Here is a 15,791-nt window from a genome sequence, read left to right as displayed (position 1 = left end):
TTTTTATTTCATGTAATATTCTAATTTTCTGAGATTGACTTTGGGGTTTCATAAGCTGTAAGCCAAATAAAGGCTTGAAATATCTCGCTTTGCATGTAATGAGTAATGACTTTTGCACGATATTCTAATTTTTCGAGTTTCACCTGTACATACATAACTTTTTTCCCCCCGTTATTTGCAGGGTTTGACCCACAAAAAACAATTGCCCCCATTCAGAAGATAGGACATGATAGGGGATAAGTCTGTGGCAGTGATCTGACTGCTGGGGCACCTGCCAATCACAAAAAATTGTGCCCCATGTTCCCCAGTTTAAATGGAGCAGTGGTCACTCATGTCTTGTGATCAGCCCCCGCCAATCATACCCTATCCTTCTCTGTAAATAGAAGACAATTCCTTTTTTTTTTTTTTTTTACCATTTGTCATTTTTTTAATAGCACAAAGTGCAACATAGATTTGCTTTTAAAATTGGATCCCCTTCTGTTTTTGTGCAGAGGGCTGGGCTAGAAGCTGCGGGGCGGGCTTGTGTGGCCTTTTTATTTTATTACGATCTTTTTTTTTTTTTTATCTTTATTTGTGTTTTATCACATTTTTGCCCAAGACCTTTTGGGGGACATTTGACCATATTATATCATTATTATTTTTCCTTATTCTGGTCTTCTCCTATAACTAGGTGTGACATAGCGGATCTGGGTCTGCTAAATTAAAAGTCTGCTAAATGAGAAGTCTGAGGCCGCCCAAAGGGAGACATTTAGGAAAGCTTTTACACCACTATTGTGGCATTAGGTTGCAAGTTATGGTGCACAACATTTTTGCACCATAATTTGCGGCTTTTTAAGCTTTTTGTCACTGTTATGAAATAGCAAAAAGGGGAGTGGCTTAACGGGAGAGGCAGGGCTTAGCGCGGCATACAAAATTTACTGTAATTTACGCCATAACCTGGTGTAAGTTATAGCTCAAGTTTACGCCAGCACCTGCCGTTTGGAGTGCCACAGATGCGATTTAGGGGCAGTTCACAACTTGTTTTTGCTGTAGCTCAAGCCAGTTTCTATCCGTTTTTTTTTTTCTGTTTACAAACGTATCCACATGACGTACAGCAAAAACCCAAAGACTATAATTGGGGAAGAGTGCATAGTTTTGACTCCGTTTGTCAACGCTTACATTTCTGTACTTTTTTTTTCAAATTTTTTTTTCAGGATATAATAACTTAGTATACCACGCTTTTCCGTCCTACAAAAAAAGGTATAGAAATGTATGTTTTTTTTTTTTTTTTTTTTTTTTAACATAGCAGTGAATGGTAGACGGATAGAAATGCAAGTTAATGCGTTTCCATCCTCTAAACATATCCAGTGATTGGCTGCAGCAGTCACATGGGTAGATGGGTAGGATATCACTGCAGCCAAACAAAAGATAGACCAGCAGTGCCGGAGCAGCGGAGATGTAGCAGGTGAGTAAGGGCTAAGTGTGAACACAGCACTATATAATATATGGCGTGGAAGGCAAGGAGACAGGGCATAAACCAGGCTACTAATCCGCAGCCATTCCTAAATGTGCTGCATGCAGCTTTTGGATTTTTATAGCTCTAGAAGTGAATGTGGTTTGTTAACCCCGTTTACTTGCCTTGTATACTGCATATTCCGCAAACAGGCAATACGTGATCCCGGGGAAATGGTGAGAAAAAAGCCACACCGCTAAAACACTACTTTGTAAAAATGAAGGTTTGGTTTTACTAATGGCAGTAATTTTGATAAAACTAGCTTTAGTCTTTACATTTGTGAGTTGTTCGAGAAACCTCCTTTGATGAAGGAGAATTTCAGCTATTAGTAATGGTTTAACAAGCATGACCTGTACATGAAGCATACCACAAGCATGTAGTCACAAGACAAGTAATGCTGCGATGAAGGCCATTATTGTTTGCTCTGGACATGTTTTAATAGATTGTAAGGCCTGTTGTTACGGACTTGGGCACAGACAATGCTTGTGGAACCAATGTGCCAAGTAACCAGTTCGCCATTCCAGTGGCGCCCCCGTATTCACCCTTTAACCACTTCACGCCCACCGCCGTACATGTATGGCGCTGGGCGGGTGTTTAAAGATGGCGCCCGCTCCTGAGCGCTCCCTATGGGAACTATAAAAAAAAAGTGTTTAAAAAAATAAATAAATAAAAAAACATAAAAATTCTAATCACCCCCCTTTTCCCAAAATAAAATAACTAAAAACAATAAAAAAAATACGCATCATGGGTGTTGCGATGTGCAAGAACACACATAGTATAAAAATATGGTTCCTATACGGCAAACAGAAAAACAGAAAAAAAACGTCCAAATGGCTGATTCGACGTTTTTGGTTGCTTAATTTTGTACCAAAAATTCTATAAAAAGTGCAAAAAATTAGCCCCCAAACAGCTCCGTAGACATAATTACAAAAAAGTTATAGGGGTCAAAATATGGCGACAAAAAACAGATTTTTTTTCCCCCACTTTAATTATTTTTTTTATCACTATCAAAATGCAAGAAAAACTATACAAATAAGGTATCTCTGGGTTTGTCCTGACCTGTAGAAAAAAAGTAACTGGTCAGTTTTATTGTACATCGAACGTCGTAAATAAAATAAAAAACGTAAAACTGGTGGAATAGTCTTCATTATTATTTTTTTTTGCAATTTCACCCCATTTTGATTTTTTTTTTTTTCCACTACATCACATTCAATATTAAATGGTGGCGTTGGAAAGTACAACTTGTCCCACAAATAACAAGCTCTCATATTGCTATGTGAAAATAAAAACGTTATGGCTCTGGGAAGGCAGGGAGCGCAAAACAAAAAAAAAAACACTCGGGGACTGAAAAGCTTTCTCAAACCCCCCTCCCCCACATGTCGGGCCCCTCACCAGTAATATACTTACCCCGGCACCGCTCCTAGTCCCTGCATTGCCGCTGCTGCTTCTGCACACGGATAAAAACATCCGGTGTCAGGACGGGGACGAGCCTTCCTAGCATCGCGGGCAGACTGCACTATTTCATACAGAGAAAACAAAATTTAGTAAAGGCTATGGCTGAGAGATGACACTGTACACCTATACACTGGGTGTGTCGGCTGTGTAAGCCTCGTCATATATTAGGCGAATCCTCCAGCAGCGCAGAGGGAAACAAAAACCGGTGTAAAAAGCCAGTCTTCGTAAATGACCTCCATTGCCGCAGGCTGAGGCTCTTCATCTCCAGCTGTCAAAAGACAGTGGGCAGTCATTAAGGCCTCTTTCAGACGGGCGTTGCGGGAAAATGTGCGGGTGCGTTGCGGGAACACGCGCGATTTTTCAGCGCGAGTGCAAAACATTGTAATGCGTTTTCACAAAAGTTCGGGCTTGGGATCGGTGTTCTGTAGATTGTATTACATGGTTATAAGGGAAAATAATGGCATTCTGAATACAGAATGCATAGTAAAATAGCGCTGGAGGGGTTAAAAAAAATAATAATAATTTAACTCACCTTAGTCCACTTGATCGCGCTGCTGGCATCTCCTTCTTTGCTGATTGTAGGAACAGGACCTGTGATGACGTCACTCCGGTCATCACATGATCCATCACCATGGTAAAAGATCATGTGATGACCGGAGTGACGTCACCACAGGTCCTGTTCCTACAATCAGCAAAGAAGGAGACAGAAGGAGATGCCGGCAGCGCGATCAAGTGGACTAAGGTGAGTTAAATTATTATTATTATTTTTTTTAACCCCTCCAGCGCTATTTTACTATACATTCTGTATTCAGAATGCTATTATTTTCCGTTATAACCATGTTATAAGGGGAAATAATAATGATCGGGTCTCCATCCCGATCGTCTCCTAGCAACCGTGCGTGAAAATCGCACCGCATCCGCACTTGCTTGCGATTTTCACGCAACCCCATTCACTTCTATGGGGCCTGCGTTGCGTGAAAAACGCAGAATATAGAGCATGCTGCGATTTTCATGCAACGCACAAGTGATGCGTGAAAATCACCGCTCATGTGAACAGCCCCATAGAAATGAATGGGTCGGGATTCAGTGCGGGTGCAATGCGTTCAAATCACGCATCGCATCCGCGTGGAATACTCGCCCGTGTGAAAGGGGCCTAAGGAGTTAACCCTCTACCTCTCCTGCATAGAAAATAGTCCCTCACGTATGGTATATAATGTCCCCACCATTTCCTTCTCCACTGTCCAGAGAGAGATATAGCTATATACTAGAGATGAGCGAATCGCTACGTCTCATCAGCAGGACTTTTTCACCCGTGGGAGGCTGTCCCTGCAGGGGAAGAAGCGCCCACTTGCCGCTAGATAGACAGGCTCAGACATTTAGCGTGGTCCTGACAATGTCCGACCTTCCGCATCGCTCCGTTTAGCAGAGCAAAGGCAGAGCCTCCAGCCTTGTCAACCTAGCGGCAGGTGGGCGCTTCTTCATCTGCATGAACAGCCCCCATAGGTGAAGAAGGGTTGATGTTCCTGGAGGGATACACCAAATGGAAAAGAATTTAGGAAAACTAGAGGAATGGTCAAAAATCTGGCAACTAAAATTTTATGTGGATAAGTGCAAGATAAAGCACCTGGGGCATAAAAACCCAAGAGCAGAATATAAAATCAGTGATACAGTCCTAACCTCAGTATCTGAGGAAAGGGATTTAGGGGGCATTATTTCAGAAGACTTAAAGGTAGGCAGACAATGTCATAGAGCAGCAGGAAATGCTAGCAGAATGCTTGGGTGTATAGGGAGAGGCATTACCAGTAGAAAGAGGGAGGTGCTCATGCCGCTCTACAGAGCACTAGTGAGACCTCATTTGGAGTATTGTGCTCATTACTGGAGACCAAATCTCCAGAAGGATATTGATACTTTGGAGAGAGTTCAGAGAAGAGCTACTAAACTAGTAGATGGATTGCAGGATAAAACTTACCAGGAAAAATTAAAGGACCTTAACATGTATAGCTTGGGAGAAAGACGAGACAGAGGGGATATGGTAGAAACTTTTAAATACATAAAGGGAATCGACAAGGTAAGGGTACTTTCTTCATTCCGGCAGGACGGATCCGACATGCTGTTCACCATGTCGGATCCGTCCTGCGGCTATTTCGCCGTGCCCCCGGGCCGCCGCTCCGTCCCCATTGACTATAATGGGGACGGCGGCGGAGCTACGGCGGTGCACGGCGAAAGCCGCCGGACTAAAATTACTGCACGTCAGGTTTTTTAGTCCGGCGGCTTTCACGGTGCACCGCCGTGCTGCGCCGGAGCTCCGCCCCCGTCCCCATTATAGTCAATGGGGACGGAGCGGCGGCCCGGGGGCACGGCGAAATAGCCGCAGGACGGATCCGACATGGTGAACAGCATGTCGGATCCGTCCTGCCGCAAGTGTGAAACTAGCCTAAAAGAAGAGAGAATATTTAAAAGAAGAAAAACTGCTACAAGAGGATTTAGTTTTAAATTAGAGGGGCAAAGGTTTAAAAGTAATATCAGGAAGTATTACTTTACTGAGAGAGTAGTGGATGCATGGAATAGCCTTCCTGCAGAAGTGGTAGCTGCAAATACAGTGAAGTTTAAGCATGCATGGGATAGGCATAAGGCCATCCTTCATATAAGATAGGGCCAGGGGCTATTCATAGTATTCAGTATATTGGGCAGACTGGATGGGCCAAATGGTTCTTATCTGCCGACACATTCTATGTTTCTAAGGCTACTTTCACACTAGCGTTCGGAGCGGATCCATCTGATGTTTCATCAGACGGATCCGCTCCTATAATGCAGACGTTTGCATCCGTTCAGAACGGATCCGTCTGCATTATAACTTAGAAAATTTTCTAAGTCTGAAAGTAGCCTGAGCGGATCCGTTCAGACTTTACATTGAAAGTCAATGGGGAACGGATCCGCTTGAAGATTGAGCCATATGGTGTCATCTTCAAGCGGATCCGTCCCCATTGACTTCCATTATAAGTCTGGACGGATCCGCTCGCCTCCGCACGGCCAGGCGGATGCGGAGGCTGAGCGGAGGCTGAGCGCTGGCAGGCGGATGCATTCTCAGTGGATCCGCCTCCACTCAGAATGCATTAGGCCTCTTTCACACTTGCGTTGTTGGGATCCGGCATGCACTTCCGTTGCCGGAGGTGCCTGCCGGATCCGGAAAAACGCAAGTGTACTGAAAGCATTTGAAGACGGAACCGTCTTCCAAATGCTTTCAGTGTTACTATGGCACCCAGGACGCTATTAAAGTCCTGGTTGCCATAGTAGGAGCGGGGAGCGGGGGAGCGGTATACTTACAGTCCGTGCGGCTCCCGGGGCGCTCCAGAATGACGTCAGAGCGCCCCATGCGCATGGATGACGTGATCCATGCGATCACGTGATCCATGCGCTTGGGGCGCCCTGACGTCACTCTGGAGCGCCCGGGGAGCCGCACGGAAGGTAAGTATGCTGCTCCCCTGCTCCCCACTACACTTTACCATGGCTGCCAGGACTTTAGCGTCCCGGCAGCCATGGTAACCATTCAGAAAAAGCTAAATGTCGGCTCCGGCAATGCGCCGAAACGACGTTTAGCTTAAGGCCGGATCCGGATCAATGCCTTTCAATGGGCATTAATTCCGGATCCGGCCTTGCGGCAAGTGTTCCGGATTTTTGGCCGGAGCAAAAAGCGCAGCATGCTGCGGTATTTTCTCCGGCCAACAAACGTTCCGTACCGGAACTGAAGACATCCTGATGCATCCTGAACGGATTACTCTCCATTCAGAATGCATTAGGATAATCCTGATCAGGATTCTTCCGGCATAGAGCCCCGACGACGGAACTCTATGCCGGAAGACAATAACGCAGGTGTGAAAGAGCCCTTAGAGCTGAACGGCTGCGTTCAGGACCGCTCGTGAGCCCCTTCAAACGGAGCTCACGAGCGGACACCTGAACGCAGGTGTGAAAGTAGTCTAAGAAGCCCTGCTGCTGACATAAATCGATTTGGCAGAAGTGATTCGCTCATCTCTAATATGTACGTCTATGAATGAAAGGAGACTGGATCGCCTAGCCCTAGAGATCACTACTAGGGATGAGTGAATTGACTTTGAATGTTACATCCGAAGTCGATTTACTATAAACTTTGTTGTAATACTGTACGGAGTTCCCCCTCCGTACAGTATTAGAATGTATTGGCGCCGATGAACCTCATGTAATAAGTCCAGCAATTAATTATTACTGTAAAAAAACCTTGATCCCGAACTCGGGTTCGGTTCCAAGTGGTACTTTGGAACCGAACCCGAGTTGGGTACCAAGGTTTTTTACAGTAATAATTCATTCCCGAAGTTATTACACAAAGTATCACAAGACTTTGCAAAGTAATAACTTTGGTTCACCGGAGCCAATACATTCTAATACTGTACGGAACGGGAACTCCGTACAGTATTACAACAAAGTTTTTAGCGAATTGACTTTGGATGTACCATCCGAAGTAGATTTGCTTATCTCTAATCGCTATGCCAGCATAGAGAGGAGGTAGAGAGCAGGGACGCTACTGAGCATGTCAGTCCACCTCTGAATGTAGGGGAAGGTGGAGCAGAAGAATAAGCAGCAGGGGGTGCTACCAAACTGGAAAGTTTAATGTAAATTGAAAAAGAAATTGGGGCTTGTGAAATTCACTGCTCATTGCATAGCAATGCTTTTGGTGGAATAACCCTGATGTATTCCTTTCTAGGCCGGTATGTGTGAGGGTGTGGTGCTTGGTTTCACATTACACAGCTTGTCTGTTTTGATTTCTTTTTCATCCTCTGGAGTACACCTGCCAACATTCCTGCTAAAATGCTATCTGACCCCACCTCCTCCGGGTGTAGCTTTCTCCGTCTCGGGTCCCAAAAATTGAGACAGTTCTTGACTTGCAGGTCTGTCAAGGATCCAGCTGACTGCACTCTTTATTGCTTGTGCAGCAGTCTCGTTCTGCGTGCCCTCCCACATTGTTCTGTTTGTTCTGTGCTCCCTCTTATTTCTCTGAGGTTTTTCGCCGTTTCTCTGCATGGCACATTTACTCACCCCTCCCCTTCTTACCACATCTGTATTAGTCCGCTCACTATTGGTTAATGAATGAATGTATGTGCATAATCTAGCTTTGGGTCCTGTTAGTCATATGTGTTGGCCCAGGAGGGCCTCCGCCGTGGATATCCCCGCTCCTGCACTCTTGATGTTCCTCTTGTTACTGTAGGAGCTCGTTTTAAGTGCCTAAGGAGTCGGTGAGAGCTGATGTTTCTATAGTATAGTGAAACCGTATGCCTGTCTAATAACGAGAGCTCACTTTTCATACTGCTCTCATAGATTAGAGATTTGTGTTTGATGCAGCCAGTGGATATTTCCTTTAAAGTGACCCGGCGGTTCAAAAGAAAACTTCACCTTAATAGGGTTGTCCAAGTTATTTTTATTGATGGCCTATCCTCAGGATAGGTCATCAATATCAGAAAGGCGGGGGTGCCGGGTGTGGGACAGATGGCTGTTTGAAGAGCTCTCTCCTCTTCGTTGTTTACCTGCTCGCCGTCGCATCCGCAGTGGTGAGCGGGTGTAAGTACACCTAAGTGGTCCCATTCACTTCAATGGGACGTCCCTGTAGTGTTTCCACACCACACATGTGTTATGCCTTAAGCCTCATGCAGACGTCCGTGGAACGTGGTCCTTGAGATACCGGACTGGGATCCTGCTGAGTGCAGGAGCGCGCACAGCGTTATTGGTTGCTATGACGCCGTGCGCTTCGTGCCGCCGCCGCTGTACAGTAATACACTCGTATGATCTATACAAGTGTATTACTGTACAGCGGCACGGCGTCATAGCAACCTATGACGCCGTGCACTCCTGCAATGCCAGTCCGGTATCTCACGGACCGTGTTCCACGGACGTCTGCATGAGGCTTTATTCACACGTCAGTTATTGTGAGCCAAAACCAGGTGCGGCTCTAAGCACAGAACAGGAGCAGATCTTTCCCTTATACCTTATGTCTGTGGAGGCTCCAATCCTGGTTGTGGCTCACAATCACTGACCAAACACTGACGTGTGAATGAGGCTTCACTTGTGGATTTGTCTCAGATCTTACTCCTACTTGCAGAGGGTGAAATGTGCACAAATAGTTGACATGCTGCGGTTTTCAATATCTGCGCTGCACGTCGGTTTCTGTGTGGAAAATTTCCGCACCATGTAGATGAGATTTTGAAAGTCTCAATTACTTAGCTGATGCTGGATTACACTGCAGATTTTTCACATAAAAATCGGTGCATAATACGCACTGTCGGCCATTTTTCATTTGTGGTTGTTCTTGTGTCAGTTATACCAGTTTGCTGAGCAAAAAAGGCGCGTCACATTTTTTAATTGGTCCAGTCGTTTTGCTAAATAAGTACTGAGCGCTAGAGTCCACTTATTAGGGAGCATGAGCTCAGGAGTCCTCGTAGTCATGAGCTCTGGGCTGTCCCTGCCCCCTGATTACTATAGGAAGAGAGCTGCTGGGGAACAGGTTGGCGTCAGGACCAGAAACTCCTGAGCTTGTGGACCACACTGAGCGGACTCCAACACTCTGATCGCTGGGGTTCCCACATCCCTGCCGATAAGCTGTTCTGCAGTAGGTCCAGCACCAGAACTCCAGCTCCATCCACCGTGTGGAGGACTGGGCTGGTTAGTGCAGCACTGTTCCCATTCACTTCATCTGCCAGCGGCAAGCTTCTCCAAAGCAGCTGATTCATGCATAGTGTCGGATCCCCATTGATCAGATTTTGATGGCCTATCCTATTCATCAGTATAAAAGGACCAGAACGCCTCTTTAAAGGGGTTCTGCAGTTTGTCCTCTGGATTCATCATCAGCATCTGATCGGCGGGGGTCCGACACCTGGGACCCCCGCCGATCAGCTGTTTGAGAAGGCAGCGCCGCCGCGGCCTTCTCACTGTTTACCGCAGGCCCAGTGACATCACGACTAGTATCAACTTGCCTGGGAGCGGCTAAGCTCTGTTCACTTGAATGGAGCTTAGCCTCGCCCAGGCCAGTGATACTAGTCGTGACGTCACTGGGCCTGCGGTAAACACTGAGAAGGCTGCAGTGCTGCTGGAGCGCCGCTGCCTTCTCAAACAGCTGATCGGCGGGGGTCCCGGGTGTCGGACCCCCGCCGATCAGATGCTGATGATCTATACAGGGGAAAGATCATCAGTTTAAATAAACTGCAGAACCCCTTTAAGCAAAACTTGTACATTTTACACGTAAATCTTTGCTCTTTCTGAGCTCAGCAGTCATGTGGGCCGTCTTATCAGTGACTAATGGCGTTTCCTGTATGTGTATACAGAGATCGCAGTCAGTCCCTGATAGGACTGCCCATCTGACTGCTGAGCTCAGAAGAAGCTGAAATTTAGATTAAAGGTGTTGTCATATCCCCATTTTTATCCAGACAGCCCACCTGATATGAACATTGGAGCATTTTGTGCTCCAATGTTCTCCTTTGCCCTATGTTGAATCACGCAGAGCAAAGGCTTTTTTTTTTGGGGGAGATCCGATGAAGTACTGCGCTCTCCATGGGTAAAACTAGGTGGAGGCTTTCGCCTAGCAATGAGCCCGTGGCTCATATCAGGGGGGATGTCTGGGTGAAAATGGGGATATGTCTGGGTTCAGCTCTGAATCAGGACAACCCCTTTAATAAAATGTTCTGTTAAATATTTTCCTATAAAACTATATATTAAAGGGGTATTCTGGTTACCATAAATATGACTTCTGTTTTAGACTAATTGATCATCAATAATGACCTAATATAATGTACATTTCACATATTTACCGTTCAGTAGTTATAAAAGTAGTTTTCCTCTGCTACCCACTGTGTTTCCTCATACATTACCATGGCATCGACCTGTAGCTCTGAGCCTTTGTTAGGTCGAGCATGCTCAGTGTAGAGGGGGCGTGACCGGACTGTATATCAGGCAGCCAATCAGTAACATCATCACTCACAGCAGGAAAGCTAGGGATTGTGGGGATTGTAGTTATGTGAGGGAAGATCAGGCGCCATGATAGTGTGTTGCAGGCTCACACAGAGGCTAGAAAAATGGGCTGCAAAGTAAATTGAAGCTCTGATTATATGTATAGGTGTGGGTTCTGGTTGGGTCACAGCTTGCAGCCTTAATGCAGTTTTTAAAAAATTAAGTTACTTTACCGGAATACCCCTTTTAATCTGCTCAGCTCCTCCTGCACTATAACGTGCGGCCTGCAGTTTGCACTGCGTTTCATGGTGACAAGTACCCTTTAAATCTGTATAAAAGGCTTGTCTTATGCGTTCAATCTGATATTCACCCCTTGCTGTTTTTCGTCTGCAGACATGGCCTCTTCAACTCCTGGCCCTGTCCAGGTAGTTATAGTACGAAAGGAAGACCACTCATTCCAGCTCGATGAAGAGGCTCTTGCCTCTGTGCTACTTCAGGACCATATTCGGGATTTGGATGTTGTAGTTGTTTCCGTGGCTGGTGCATTCCGAAAAGGAAAATCTTTTCTTCTGGACTTCATGCTGAGATATGTGTACAGCCAGGTGATGTATATTTCCACATACACATACATTTATCTTACAGCAGAAAGTTATTATTGCAGTCTGTACTTTCCCTAAATTATTATTTTTTATTTCTGGTATTCAGCCCCTCCACAATCTGGGGCAAGCTAAATGTATGGGGCCACGGCATTTGCTAGAACACCATAACCAAGGTTATTTCTGAAGTTTTGTCGGTACTGCAGCTCAGCCCCATTTAGTGTTGGTTTTCTCATTGTTAGAGGTTTTTCAGAGGAAAAAAAAAAAAAAAATATATATATATATATATATATATATATATATATATATTTCAAACATCTCAGCCTGGTAGGGAAAAAAAAGGTAACCTTGCCCGACTATTCTCTACTTCCTGCATGAATAATGCCAGCACAGACTTCAGTGTAGCTATAGAGATGAATAAAACTGTAGGGATTCTGTCACCTAATCTGAGCGTTTTAGACCGCCTCCAGCCAGCGCAAGTCACGAGCGGCACCAGAGGCCGGCAAGTCTCAGCGCAGCTGTCTGTAGTTGGCCAGCGCATGTGCAATATGAAAAGCAGTGCGCAGGTGCTAACTGTGGAGCGGTGCACGTGCGAGATCTGGGAGGCATAGGATGAGGTAATAATAGAAAAGAAGGGCAGGCCAGAGGGCTGAAAGAGGTGTGTTTTTCTGGGCATATCTCAGAGGGGCCTGGGCACTTGCAGCAGTAACGCCGCCCCTGGGCGCTTGCAGAAGCTCATTAGCATTCGTTTAAAAAGTGTATTTTTCATGATCTCGACCAGGTACCATTGTAATGAGGGTCAAAGAGTCTATAACCTGATCTGAGCGGTCTAGAAACGCTCAGATTAGGTGAGAGACTCACTTTAAGCGTACTTTCACACTAGCGTTTAAGTTTTCCGGTATTGAGTTCCATCATAGGGGCTCAATACCGGAAAAAAAAAAACACTTCAGTTTTGTCCCCATTCATTGTCAATGGGGACAAAACTGAACAGAACGGAACGCTCCAAAATGCATTCCGTTCCGTTTAGTTGCGCTCCCAGACCGGAGAGCAGACCGCAACATGTTGTATTTTGCTTTCCGTCCTGGGATGCAGAGCATTACCCCCAATGCAAGTCAATGGGGACGGATCAGTTTTCTCTGCCACAATAGAAAACGGATTGGCAATGTTAAAGATATGTTTAAAGATAATACATCCGGATCCGTTCATAACGGATGCAGATGGTTGTATTATCAGTAACGGAAGCGTTTTTGCTGGACCCTGCCCGATCCAACAAAACTGCTGGTATGAAAGTAACCTTACACTTGAACAATGTTCACACTTTTGACTCAAAACCTGAACTGTAAAATATAAGGTGATGTAATAATTCATACCCATATGTTCTGTAAATAATATGGCACCTTGTGTAAATGCTCATGAGGGCGAGGCAGAGGCTGAGATGTACACATCCTCTTAAACATAATAGTGAAAGAGGTATAAAGTTGATACATTTTAATTTTGCCTATTACTACCTGCACAGTTCTTGTCACCAGAACTTAATAGATCAAAGATATCTGTGGTCTAGCTACCGATAAACATAATTTACGGAGTTGACGGATGTCTCGATTAGGTGCTGGGGGCAACTGCTCATCTTTTTCCCTATTTAGTAGGAGGAAAAGCAAAACCCTAGATGTGACATTTGGCAAGCACATATGCTATGAGGGTGATAGCCTGAAGAAAAGTTCCTGTATAAACGCTTAGGTTCACTAGCTAAACAGCAGGGAGAGTAAGGCTCCATTCGCACGTCCGCAAAATGGGTCCCCATCCTTTCCGCAATTTTGCGGAATGGGTACGGAATGGATGCGGACAGCACACAGTGCGCTGTCTGCAGCCGCAATTGCGGAGCGTGGCCCCGATTTTGGGTCCGCAGCTCCGCAAAAAGATAGAGCATGTCCGATTCTTGTCCGCAGCTTGCGGACAAGAATAGGCATTTCTATGGGGGTGATGGGCTGGTGTGTTGCGGGTCCGCAACACACCACGGACGTGTGAATGTAGCCTTAGGATTTGTTCAAATGTAAAAAAAAAAATTCCAGGCAATTTCTGACGCGGATACCTGAAATCCACCTGGAAAAATGCTTCCTCTGCCTCTAATTGATTTTGAATTCTCCATTGCGGAAAATGGAAATGGACATGCTCATTCTTGCTATAGAAGCCGACCGGAAGCTGTGGTGCGTGGCCTCCTACCCATTAAAGGGGTGGTGCAGGATCTTGAAAATGTTGTTTAATTGTTTCAACCTTGTCTAGTCTCCTTCAGAGCATAATAACATAGTAACATAGTACACAAGGCCGAAAAAAGACATCTGTCCATCCAGTTCAGCCTGTTATCCTGCAAGTTCATTCAGAGGAAGGCAAAAAAAACCCTGTGAGGTAGAAGCCAATTTTCCTCACTTAAGGGGGAAAAAATTCCTTCCCGACTCCAATCAGGCATCAGAATAACTCCCTGGATCAACGACCCCTCTCTGTAGCTATAGCCTATAATATTATTACACTCCAGAAATACATCCAGGCCCCTCTTGAATTCCTTTATTGTACTCCCCATCACTACCTCCTCAGGCAGAGAGTTCCATAGTCTCACTGCTCTTACCGTAAAGAATCCTCTTCTATGTTTGTGTACAAACCTTCTTTCTTCCAGACGCAGAGGATGTCCCCTCGTCACAGTCACAGTCCTGGGGATAAATAGATGATGGGAGAGATCTCTGTACTGACCCCTGATATATTTATACAGTCATGTTCAAAATAATAGCAGTGTGTGTTTAAAAAAAAAAGGGACTAAAGCTCAAAATCCTTCTAATAGCTTTTATTTCCATACACACAAATGCATTGGAAACACTACACAATCTATTCCAAATCAAAACATGAAAAAAATATCAAATTTGTGTTGTTCCTCTAAAAAAAGTGAAGAAAAGTGAATATTAGACTGTTCAAAAAAAATTGCAGTGTTTGTATTCTTCTTTACAAACTCAAACATTCACTATATAAACTGAAAACTGTTTGAAGATTTTGCTTTCCTTTGAATCACTTCACTAATATTTAGTTGTATAACCGCTGTTTCTGAGAACTGCTGGACATCTGTGTTGCATGGAGTCAACCAACTTCTGGCACCTGTGAACATGTATTCCAGCCCAGGATGGGCCTAACCCTTTCAATAAGTGATTGAATTACAGAGAATCAGCAGCATGCATGTCTGTTGGGTTTCTATTACTCTACTACACCTGCTAGTAAATTATTTGCCATGTAGAAATATCATTTCTACCAAAAACAGTGATTGATCAGGTTAGTGATGTCTGACTGCTATTATTTTGAGCACAACTGTACATAGTTATTAGATCTCCCCTCAGTCGTCTTTTTTCTAAAGTGAATAACCCTAATTTTGATAATCTTTCTGGGTACTGTAGTCCACCCATTCCAGTTAGTACTTTAGTTGCCCTCCTCTGAACCCTCTCCAGCTCTGCTATGCCTGCCTTGTTCACAGGAGAAACTAAACATCCAGTACAAATGGATATATCAAATATATTGGGTTAAATGTAAAAATGGAAAGTTCAGCTGAGGTGTAACCCTAAATTATAAATAATCTTTAATAGTATTACCAAGACAAACATAGGTCCTAAAATGTCCAAACCTGGGCGTGTCCACCAATAAAGCCTAGTGGGGAGTGGATAACCCTAATGATGGTCCTAAGCCTAGGCCCTGTGCCCAGGGGCGAATCCTGAAGGTGGAGACCCCCTGTCCTCGAACCTAACTGGCAACTCCTAGTTATCCCTAATGGGGAAGGGCAGATAAATAGGGGATGATTGGTGGACAGGTCAGGTATGGACAGAAAAGGATACAAAAATATGCACCATGTATACAACTAGGGGTGCACCGAAATGAAAATTCTGGTCCGAAACCGAAAATTCAGGATGCCCTTGACCGAAAACCGAAACCGAAACTGCCTTTTTGCCCAAATACTTTTAAAATACTTTTTTTTTTAATGATTTTATTAATAATTCTTTTTCATGAATGAAATTCATCTGTGGGTGGCGCTGTTATGGAGAGGGGGATCTGTGGGTGGCGCTGTTATGGAGAGGGGGATCTGTGGGTGGCGCTGTTATGGAGAGGGGGATCTGTGGGTGGCGCTGTTATGGAGAGGGGGATCTGTGGGTGGCGCTGTTATGGAGAGAGGGATCTGTGGGTGGCGCTGTTATGGAGAGGGGGATCTCTGGGTGGCGCTGTTATGGAGAGGGGGATCTGTGGGTGGCGCTGTTATG

At 45.0% G+C, this 15,791-nt stretch overlaps 1 protein-coding gene across 1 annotated transcript in view; it reads left to right on the top strand.

Moving 5' to 3' along the window:
- ATL3 (atlastin GTPase 3) overlaps nt 1–15,791 on the top strand; it is a 96,479-nt gene that overhangs the window by 15,139 nt on the left and 65,549 nt on the right. The window contains exon 2 of the mRNA XM_040409483.1: nt 11,306–11,514. Within this exon, the coding sequence (XP_040265417.1) occupies nt 11,308–11,514 (207 nt within the window). The 5' untranslated portion in view covers nt 11,306–11,307. The remainder of the gene's footprint in view (nt 1–11,305; nt 11,515–15,791) is intronic.

Source organism: Bufo bufo, chromosome 10 (assembly GCF_905171765.1).
Source record: "Bufo bufo chromosome 10, aBufBuf1.1, whole genome shotgun sequence".
Classification (NCBI taxonomy): Eukaryota; Metazoa; Chordata; class Amphibia; order Anura; family Bufonidae; genus Bufo; species Bufo bufo.
This window is presented reverse-complemented; position numbering and strand designations above follow the sequence as displayed.